General features: G+C 37.2%; 1 protein-coding gene across 1 annotated transcript; it reads right to left on the bottom strand.

The window, feature by feature from the left end:
• Positions 1-1,172: 1,172 nt before the first annotated feature.
• On the bottom strand, positions 1,173-6,062 carry LOC137962628 (protein ENHANCED DISEASE RESISTANCE 4-like). The gene is made up of 5 exons (XM_068809617.1): positions 5,618-6,062; positions 3,101-5,414; positions 2,909-2,969; positions 2,539-2,762; positions 1,173-1,725 (listed from the first exon to the last, which is right to left on the bottom strand). The coding sequence occupies exons 1-5, from the start codon at positions 5,730-5,732 to the stop codon at positions 1,671-1,673; spliced, it is 2,769 nt and encodes a 922-aa protein (XP_068665718.1). The 5' UTR covers positions 5,733-6,062; the 3' UTR covers positions 1,173-1,670.
• Positions 6,063-11,463: the final 5,401 nt, after the last annotated feature.

Below are 11,463 nucleotides of genomic sequence, written 5' to 3' on the forward strand. Positions count from 1 at the left end.
AACTCTAAAATAACTTTTTGTATATTTATTTAGTTTATAAATATTTTAAATCGATAATATATGGGTAAAACTTAAGAGTATGATTTTTTAAATTTATAAATATTTAAAATCCATAATAAATGGGTAAAAGCTAGATTTTTCTATATATAAATATTTAAATTTTTAAATATTATTATTTTTTAAAATAAGGTGATAAAAAGTATACAAATAAATTGTATTTTTAAATTCTAAAATAACTTTTTGTATATTTTTTTAATTTATAAATATTTTAAATCGATAATATGTGGGTAAGACTTGAGTAAGATTTTTTCTCTTTATAAATAATTTAAATCTAATTATTTTACTTATTTTATTTTTAAAAAAATAAAATAATAAAAAGTGTAACGATAATTTTTTTAATTAATAAATATTTTAATTGATATTAAATGGTGTTAAATAAGTAAGAGTTATTTTTTAATTGTTTATTAAAAAATTTAATAATTTTTTATTTTAGATATAAGGTAATAAAAAGTGTATTTGATTTTTTTATTTTTTAAAAAATTTATTCAAAATTTTAACATGTAATAACGTGGTAGATGACGTGTCAACTATAATGACATGGCAACCTATGTGATCATCTACAGTATCGTACTAATGACGGGGCGACGCGTAAGCAGTCAAAGCCTACGTGTCGCTTTGACTGTCCACATGTACAGTGGACCGGTCAAAGTTCGGTAGTTTTGCAAATAAGTTAAGGTCGTCGTTGTTTTCATAAATAAGTTTTTTCAAACTGGTATTTTGGTAAAAAAAAACCTTATTTTGTTCTATGAGAGCTTCCCTCTCACCCTTCTAAATTCTACAGAAAAACTACAGAGGACAGGCACAAGGAAGTCCCCTCCTTCAAGTCCAGAATGTTAGAGACATCAGTGGATCTAGTTAGTGCTTAATCCAATCTGCTAACCAGCTTTAGAAGAGCAAATACCAGTCCATTTCTTGATGATTGATCTATTTCTTGTTATCGGTTTTTTACAGGTGAAAAATGACGTTAAAGCTAAGAGTAATCCCTTGAGATTTTCAAAAGCTGGTCGTCTACCCCTTTAGATTTTCAAACAAGGCATATGGTCCCCCTTCAAAAAGATTTCCCAAAAAGAGGCAGGGGTGTCCGATTCAACGACCAAAAGCTGCTCTTTCAAGTTTGTAATGCTGGTCCAGTTATATATAACAAAAAAACAATTGTCGTAGCTGGCATTTGTTCACATAAAGTACACCTGAATCACTATACATTGCCTCCTATATATATCAAGGAAGTTCAATTTCCAGTTAGTCCATCGACTGTAACTGATGTCCATTGATATACAGAGCTTAGGAAAAACTGTTAAGACAGAAGAGAGAGCCTCCCCAAAGCTGCCTGACTACTTTGACATCCCACGATTTCACAAAGAAATTGATTCCAATAAAATCACACATGACCGCATAACAAGTAAACAAGACACTGCTCAAGTTATCGTATTGCTCTCCACATTAGTAACCAGGTAAAGCCTCTTCAAGGCATAGCAGAAAAAAGGAGAACCATTCAATAAGGAGTAGAATGCCAGCTGCTGGTATCTAAATGAAAGAAATCCTCTCTGACATAGGTGAAACACTTCTGAGCATCTCGATCGCACAGTTTTCTCCTCTAATCGATACACCTTCTATGCCATTCCTCTGGGGACTCGCATACCAAACCCATGCTTCACCTTCTCAACTCTGTTCACACATTAACATCAATTATTTATTTTCATTTGTTATAATACCAACAATTGTGAATGATGGGTATAAGCAGTGAAATCTAGTGGATGTAGTTCTTCCTACAACAACAAGATTCTTGAAAAAATTGTCATATGAAAACAATTAACAACCAATAAAACAAGTAAAACAGGAAAAATATATACTGTCAGTACAACATCAAACCAAACTTTCAGTTGCCCTATGACAATTTTGTTGACTCCCCTCAAAATCACCCCTCGAGATACCACTATCTCCTACAACAATAGATTGTATTCTTCTTTTTCACTAGGTAATTTTATTGAACTTATGGAGTTTTTCATTATTTTTTAATAAGATTTTCATTAAATATAATTATGAAAAATACAAAAGGCCAGCTGAAGAGAGATAAAAAAAACCATTGGAATCAGCAAGTTGATCACTGAATTCACAGAAATCCAAATTCTCTTACAGAAACAATGGATTCTATTCCTAGAGTGACAACCACATTGAAGAAAAACATTACACAAAAACTTGAAATTAAGGCAAGAAAAAGAGCCACTCAGAATGGCCAAGCGATCTACAAATACAAACCAAACAAATCAAACTTTATTGAGAACACAACAAATACATGAGTAGCAGGGAAAATAATTCAGATGTGCTGAAACCATATTATTACTAATATTCTCACATTACTATCCAAAATGGCATTCATAGCTTATTGGACTGTACACAGAATTCCCGTGAAATATTCCTCATATAAAAGGCATTAAATGATTGAATTCAAAATAAACTCTTTCTTGTAAAGTAACTTACGTAGGAGCAAGTCTGCCAAGGCTGTCTAGCTCATCACCTGAGGCCTCGTCAAATACTCTACCAGAAATCTCAATGATGTATGATTTGTCTCTAGTGAGTGGGAGTCCTCTGCTCGCAAGTAGATCTAAGTCTCTCTGATGAAGCTCTCTTCCATTAACAAAAATGCCAGTAGCCCCGCCAGAGCAGTTTTTAGGCATTGGAAAATTGAATTCTTCAATGAATGACTGGAAATAGTTTAAGAACTTTATCAGCATGCATCCAGGAAATGTCTGACCTAACAAACTAATAATACTACAAATATCTATTTCAAAAACAAAAAATTATACTACAAATATCTTGTATCATCTAACAAAGAGTCTAAGGTTCTCACAGGAATTATGCCTACACACGGCTGGCCCATGACACCCCAGAATCCAGCTCTGTAATCATACCTGGTTGAGATAGATAGAAAAAAACTAAATATTATTAACTGACCACAGATTCCCTAAGGTCAGATAACTGAGAGGCACAGGATGAAATAATCTGAATGCCAAAGTAGTTTACATAGTAAAGAAATGCTTACCAATACTGCCCAGGCTGAATTGGTCCTGCTTGTTTTCCAGCTTTCTTAACTACACGATCTGAAATAGGTTGGCCATTGATAAAAACAGAGGACTTCCCACTCTCAAAAAGTTGATTAGACCGACCAAAATCTTTAAAACTTTTCTTAATGATACCAGCAAAGAAGGATTCACCCCCCTTACTGATCCTTGACCGATCTTCTTCTTTGCTCACCTCCTCGGAATCCTGAGACATGCCAGAATTTGGATATTCATTGTATGAGCAAACCATTTCAGTTGCCACTGAGACATCCTTCACAGAATTCTGTCTGGAAGTATTCAACGATCCCTTTGTTGTAACTATCTTTTCTTGCACTGACCTTTTACTCCTACTTCCCTTTCCAAACTTGCTACCGATACGATTAGTCGGAGAGTAGTCAAGTTGGTCACGAGGAGGGGAACTTGGCAGAGAAGAGGCCAAGTCTGCATTCAAGTTCGACCCATTTCTTTGAGTGGCCATACTATCAGGGCTTTCCTCCGATGAAATGGATGATGGTGAAAGCGCTCTTAGTCTCTCAGACCCACTAAAGTTTGATAATTGTTCGTCTCCAGTAGCATTTGGACTTGCGTTTGGAGAAGCCATCATAGGCATACCGTCAGTTAGTTGATCAGGATCATCATCAGAAGTGATAATTATTCTTTCCTCCATTTGAGAATTCAAACCTCCCTCCTTCATCATCTCACCAGAGTCATTTGAGATCTCTGATGGTATATGATTATCTAAAGTAGGAAATGTGAAGACAACCCTCTTACCATCAAGTACAAAAGAGATAATCTCTGAACAGGCACCACAACGCATTTTCTGTTGGTGCTTCATTGTTGAGAATTTCTTCGGCAGTTGCAGCAATTCAGAGCAGTTGCAGCAAGTTATGAAGGGTGCTCCACCAGCTGTGGGGTGGCATTTTCGCCTGTTTTCCTTGGCAACCATGGCTCTTTCTCCGACCGCGCTCCTGTTTGGAAACGATCTCCTAAACATACCAAACCCAGAGTCACTGGGATTTCTCACATGGGGTGCAGGTGCACAAGCTCGAATTGGAGCATATTGAGCTCTATAATCATAAGCACCCAACCCAAAAGCAGCCGGTCTTTCTACATGGTAGAGCATGTGGTTTGCTGCCGAATTTGGTAACTCCTGATTACCGAACACCGGTGGAGGAACCGGACCAGGCACTTGCCAGGAGTGACTGTGGCAATTCAAACAAGAGCAGGAGAATGCATTGCGTGGATATAGCACCATAGGATCTGCATCCGAACTGTATTGTCCAGGAAGACAGTCCTTTGATTGATCCCGAGGAAATTGGGGGAATTTTGGATGAACTCCCTTCAACATTTGGCTCCCACCAAAGTGATCACCATATCCAAGAATCTGATCAGTTGGAGCATGCACAGGAGGATAAAAACTCCTCGCATCCAGATCATGCCTACTAAGAGGGGTAGTGTCATTCTGAAAGAGTGGAGGCCTCCGATCATCTGCGGGCAAGAATTGGGAGGAAATCCGAGTCGATTCAGAAGAGGTTTCATGGAACCATCCACGATGATTTGCCTTATAAGAAGTTGAAGGTACCACCCGTCTATTGGCAGAAGACCACTCTGTGGTTTTCTCAGACACATCACAGGATCGAGTAAGCTGGTCCCTCAGCTCGTCTAACTTTCTCAAAAGCTCTGCCCGACCTTGTTCGAGGAGCTCGGCTCTATCAGAGCTCTCAGGCTTCTGATTCTTCAACGGTCCAACAAAACCATAAGCAGGATCTTGGTGGTAATTGGACGGACCCACTTCAGGATACTTAGAGAACTCTACGCCTTCTGACAAAGCTCTCGGTGTTCTCCTAAATGCCGAAAGCCCCTCCCTCTCCAGGGGATGCCTATCATACTTTTGTCTGAATGTTCCAAACTCATTACTCTCTTCTACTTGGGCTTTCAGTTTCCCCTCTCCATCTGTATTTGTTTTAATTAACTCGTCTGAACTGGCTTCGCGAGTCTTTGAAGGTACCCATCTATCAACAGGGGCCTTGGATGGATCCCTAAATGTGGCGTCAATCGTAGTTTCATTTTCGGTCCCTGGCGACACATTGTTGTTAAAATTTGTCGTTCTATCCGGAAAGACGCTGTCTTTTTTCCTGAAGTCCATTCTTTCCCTTTTTTGATCCGTTTCTGAAGCTTCATTCATAAGAGCCGTATTCTCCTCAGAGAGAGTCTGCGAGTTTTCGCAAACTCTAAGCTGGGCATCCTCAGATTTTTCTGATGGAGTATCTGTTTGTGAAGGTTTTTGTCTCCTCGCTGAAATTTGTAAAAGAAACCGATTTTCAACGTAGAGAATAGAAAACACCAAAAAGAATGATGAAAGAGAGGTGGGTACGGATTTTCGCCAAGAGCTGAAACTGTTAAGATCAGAAATTCGGCTTCGCCTAAACCGTCAAGACTAGACTAAAAAAACAAAAAGTCGAACAGAAAGGAGAGTGGAACTGAGCTACTTCGCTTACCTTGGAGCGTTGTATCACATCCACCGCATCGATAGACTGGGTTATCTGGGAGTTCCAGCAGAAGCTTCTCGCACTTGGGGCAACGTACAACTCGAAATTTCGCACCTTCAGCCATTCTCAAGTAAATTAAAGAAAAAACCCTTTCCTCAGCTAGAAACACATAAAAACCAGAGGCTGCTACGCAGATAAAGCACACAGGACTCAAAAATCCGTGTTCACTGAGCAGAATTAGTAACGTCAAGACGTAAGAAAACACATGGATTCCACAGCTAAATTTATCGAAACTCCCTCTAATGCTCGTCTGAGTATCTAAAACATAGCAGAGCTAAGAAAAATCCGAAGAGAAACTTTCTGGCATCACAGATTGATTACCAGTCATTTTTTAAATTTTCCGATAGCTTCAGAAGAGAACAAAACAAAACTCTGATTTCTCTCCATTATTTTTCTTTTCACCAGAACTCGAAAAAGCATGTCGCAACAGGGAGAAGAGGGTTCCCTAATAAACAGCAAAATTTCTGACGAAAAGTGATTCTGAAAAGAATCAGTCCTTACGATCTTCGATAAAATAAAAGGAAAGGAAAGGAAAAGAAGGAAAAAAAAGCAAAAGCAAAAGTGAATGATTAGAAATATATTATTAATTTTCTCTATTCAGTGAATACTGTGTATACTGTCATACATCGACGAGTGAGCGAAAATGATCGTCAAACTCGCCAAGCACGGAGATGAAGCTGAAAATTCAGCGCAAGTTTTCTCTCGACTTGTCTTGGATAGGAAAGCTGTAGAATTTCGAGAATGCTGACTTTTTCAAGCTTCCTCAATCGTATCTAATAAGGGACTATTACAGCAAAATGCACGGAGAACAGTAAAAGGGATGAATTCTTAATCTTTGATCAGAAAAAAAAAAAAAAAAGTAAAGATTAATTAAAGCAGAAAGTGGGAAACTTCATTCGGTTTCGGGGTCAGGGCTGGGTCGTGGGCGGGAAGCTCTGACTAGTTTTTTTTGCTTTCCCAAGGAACCGGTCTTTCCTCCTCGTCGGTCATGGTCGAATGTCCTGGTCGTTGGTGAAGGTGATCGTGAGAGCCAAACTCCGTGGAATCTGTCAAGAGGAGGTGAATGGAATACAATCTCAGTCGGCAAACTGGCTGCTTGTCGAGGTGAGGGAAGATAAGAAAAGTAAGAAAATCAAAACGTGTTCTTCTTCTCTGGTTCTGTCAAATACGGAATACAACCTCTGTATAATACGGTAGGCAGTAAAGGTAAAAACACGTTTCACTTCCATCAGCTTCTGGTTGCTTAATAAAAAACACACTAAAACTAGAACATTGGGAGAAAGAACTGGCTGAGACTGTGAAGTCACTGAAAAACTCGGCGCGGTGAAGAAAGCAAAAGTGTGGGTTTGGCCGTTCTGAAAAGGTGGGGGGAGCTCGCATATCTTAGTCTGACGAAAGAGGTGATTCCCCACCTGGGCGGCTGTGGTCCCTTCCCCGTCCAAGACACCGACCCATTGCACTCTGTAAATCCAACATTTCGCTTAGTGGTAAAACAGATAATTTTTCTAAAGAGAACACAGTATCTGTTTCTTTTCTCTTTCGGCGATTATACAAAATAGATCGATAATGAATCGTTTTTTTCAGTTTTTGCTAGTCTGTGCAATCCCGTTGAGAGTGGAGAGTGCCGAGAGAAGAAGCGCAAAAGGCCAAGGAAGAAAATAAAAAGTACACGCAAACGAGGAGCGTATCTGTCTCACTGTCTGTACCAGAACAAGCCTTTGAACAGTGACGTGCGAGGGACTGAACCACCGAAGGCATCTTCACAAGGAAACGTCCAAGCAGCCGTAAATCGTAACGTACGATACGATTCCCTCAGAGCCGGGTCGGAGTCAGAGTCACTGTTCATCCTCCGATCTGACCGGTCGGGGGTCGGCCGCCACTGCCCGACTACTATGCGACAGATTAAGAATACAGAGAAGGAAAAAAAAAATTTCCACGCGCGATAACACGTCACCAAACGTCGTAGAAGTTGCCTAAACGAGGGTGCGCCAAGGTGTCAATAAATGCTTTGACCCCATCTAATTAATAAGATCGGTCAAGTCAACGATGCCGCGTTAGTCTTGCGTACTTAGCCTTATCATTAACAAGCAGACACTTTCAAGGGTTGTGTTTTTCCATTAACCTGAAGACCATCGACCATCGAACTATCGGTGTCATCAATTTTTTTTCATTAATTAGAATGTTCTGTGTTCGTGCTATTTTGAGGAATAAAAAAAACTCTATTTAATTGCTCTTATTAATGTGGTTCTCAATCATTATCTCTTACTTCAATCGAATTTTATTATTAACATAAAATTTATTTTTTTATTTTTTTTCTCAATTTAATTTTTCTATTATTTCTTATGTCGATACAAATGCAAGAAAATCGATCAAAAAAAATTTTATTTGATAAAAAATAGTTAAAAAAAATTTCATCATCTTATTTTCTTATAACAACATAAACAATTTTTTAGTAAAGTTTTCTCTCCAATAGTCTGGAGACCCAAGAAAGCAATTTGTGTTTTAAATATACAATATGGTTTGGGATTAGACTAATATACTATTTCAAATTGAAGCAGCACATTTCAAGTGGAATTGATTCTATAATGACCTCTAATTATGGAAGAGATGAGAGCTGTTTACAGTGAACCACTCTCAATTAGTAGTTTTACATGAAAGAAAGAGTAATATCTTGACAATATTCCATCTTCTTGCATGCTACAATTAGAGTTAAGTAACGAGTTTTAAAGTAAAAATAGTGGAAATCAACTTGAATCCAATTCCAATTTGGTGAAAAATAAAATGTGGGTGATGAATTATGGAACAGATGTTGTGTTATCGGTCTGAGAAACAAAAGATTTCATGTTTCAAGACGGTCACTATGTCCTGTGTCAAGTTCCTCTAATTTTTCCCTTCTAAAACCACCTACATCCTTCTGAGAGCAATTAGAACAAATTCCTTAGCCACAAAAAGATTTAAAATACATCAAATACACTAATAGAGCAACTGTCTGCCGAAATCCCAAGGCGGCATGATTTAATTAAATCTTTGTAATCACCACAAATTAATGGTGAGAGTTTACATTTAATTTATGCTGATTTTACAACAGAGAATTACCCCTCCCCAAAGAAAATTTTCAAAAAAAAGGCATGGAATACTTTTGGTGAAAAAGTCGGCAATCTACAAGTGAGATAATACATATTGCGTGTGAAGTTTGTCACCAATAACAACATGTTAGGTTCGCCTGTCAGAAACTAGATTGGAGCTTAGGAATATTGCACTTTTGTTGTCACATAAGAGAAGAGTTCAATGTGGAATAGGAACATGAAGATCACAAAGGAGATGCATAAGTCAAAGAAGTTTAACTTTAGTGTGCACAAAAGCATAGTACTCGGATTCACAACTGAAATGTGATACTGTAAGTTACTTTTTAGCACTACAAGAAATCAAATTGTCTCCAAGATAAATGGAGTAACCAGTGATAGAGCGATGAGTGTCAGGATAACTTGCCCAGACAGCATCAGAGTAAGTATTGAATTTATAGAAAAGAGAAAAACTTCATTGACTTGATGTAATCAAAGTACATCAACCCCTATTTATAATAGAGGAAAGTAATAGAGTCCAATTACAATTAAACTACCTTTGTCCCAATTACACCCAAACTCTAACACTTAAAGATAAATCCTAACATAATTAAATAACTAAACATAAATAGAAGACTAACATAACTAAAACTCTTATGTGAGACCTCCATCTGTGAGACTCCTGTAAAACTCCACCATATTAATTTTTGCTCTATGAGACTACTTACTATGAGAGTCATGTAAGAGGCTTCTATATCTTCTCTTCAACACTCCTCCTCAAACTGGAGTTTATAACTTTAGCTTACAATGAAAAGGATTATTGGTTTTCAATTTTCTTTGCTGCAAAAATTTCTTCATAGATGCAAAAACTTCATCTTTTGTACTCTCCCTTTCTTGAATATTTTTGTCACATTAAAATTACCACAACATATAAAATAAAATACATTTTTCTTGTATTTATTCTTCTACTTCTCTTCCTTAAGCTGGGAGGTAATGGTAATGATCTCAGTTTAAAACAAATAACATAGATGTAGTAATAATCTTCTCCATCGCGGTGTCCCAAGGATAAGTATGAAACTGGACACAAACTCTCAAAGGTAAAAATGGGTAATAAAACATATGTCGAAACCAACATCAAATGATTTCGAACAAAAATAGTGACAATAATCGCTAAAATGGGTAATGTCTTTCATTCACAAGACAACGATAAAAAAACCCAAGGGTACCAATAAAAAGTCTCAATGGACTTAAAAACACCCATATATATAAAAAGGTAAATCAACCGAAGGAACACACAAAAAGTTGGCCCAAAGAGGTATGTGAGAGTAAAAAAAGGATGGTAAGAGAAAGGTAACCGACAAAAAGGGGTCAGTGAGATATTTGTCTGATATTGTTGATCAATAACTGCAACTCAAAAAGTGACGCAAAAAATTTGGCTAAAATTCGGATTTTTCATTGCTATAGGATACCGACATGACCTTTGATTCTTCCAAGATCAATATCTCCATATAAAAAACTCAAATTGAGAATTGGTTGAATAATTTAAAAAATAGAATTATAGATATTTCTTTGGATACATAATTCTCCCTGTGAAGTTTTGTTCTTGATGGCATAAGCCAGCTCAAAAGTTGAAGTTTTCTGCTACTACTCGAACCACTCTTGCAATATAACATTTTCTTCTTCAAATATCAATTTCTCTTTGTAAAAAACTCCGATTGCCAAAATTCTTTTTTTTTTGGAAAGTAGACTCGAATATCTTTCCGTCAATATATAATATATAATATAAAAATCTCAATATAGAGGTCAAACCATATAGAAAAAATGGGTATAGGGACTGAAAAGAAAAAAAAAGATAAATACAAACCTAAACTGCTAGAGATAATAGATTAGAAAATGATCACATTATCTCTATGGGTTGATGGGCTCAACTCACAAAACCTGGTTTGATATTATGTTGAATTTATGAAAAAGAAAAAAACTTCATTGACTTGATGTAATCAAAGTACATGAACCCCTATTTATAATACAGGAAAGTAGTAGAGTCCAACTACAATTAAAAAGAAAGTAATTGAGAGGACCCAAATGCTTAGTGGCAAACTCAAAATTGAGCTTACGAGTGAAGCTGGTTATAAGAGTTGAGTTGTTGCCAATAACAATGATGCCATCAACATAAAGGAACAAATAGATAATATCAGAGTGCTTATAAAAAACAAACAGAGAAGTGTTAGCACGATTGCATGAGAAACCAAGTTGAGTGATAAAATAGTTGAAGAGTTGGAACCAGACACTAGGAGCTTGCTTGAGACCACAGAGAGCTTTCTGCAATGGACAAACACGATGAGGGAAATGAGGGTCAATGTACCCAGGAGGTTGTTTCATTTAAACATTTTCAGTGAGAGTACCATTGAGGAACACATTCTTGACGCCAAGTTAGTGAAGAGGCCATTTGTTGGTCACATCAATAGAAAACACAATTCGGACAATGGTAGCATTTACAACAGGACTAAAGGTGTCAGTGCAGTCAAGACCAAGTACCCGAGTGTAGCCCTTGGCAACAAGGCGTGCTTTGAGACACCCAATGGATCCATTAGGTATATATTTGGTCTAAAACACCCATTTGGATCCCACAAAGTTGGAGTTGGCAGGTCTAGGGACTAAAATACAGGTGCGATTATTTTTTAGAGTTTGAACCTCTTCATTCATGGTAGCAAGCCAAACAGGATTCTTAGCAGT

Source organism: Aristolochia californica, unplaced genomic scaffold (genome assembly GCF_029961685.1).
Source record: "Aristolochia californica isolate CCGP_79_NKW_82.1479 unplaced genomic scaffold, dmAriCali1.0.hap1 SCAF_4, whole genome shotgun sequence".
NCBI classification, from domain to species: Eukaryota; Viridiplantae; Streptophyta; class Magnoliopsida; order Piperales; family Aristolochiaceae; genus Aristolochia; species Aristolochia californica.

Bases quoted from the DNA above. Each gene is read 5' to 3' on its own strand.
- LOC137962628 (XM_068809617.1), bottom strand. From the start codon at position 5,732: ATGGCTGAAGGTGCGAAATTTCGAGTTGTACGTTGCCCCAAGTGCGAG. The intron at 5,415-5,617 runs GTAAGCGAAGTA...TACAAATTTCAG, and splicing joins ATGTGATACAACGCTCCAAG to CGAGGAGACAAAAACCTTCA. The intron at 1,726-2,538 runs GTAAGTTACTTT...ATGTGTGAACAG, and splicing joins CTTGGCAGACTTGCTCCTAC to AGTTGAGAAGGTGAAGCATG.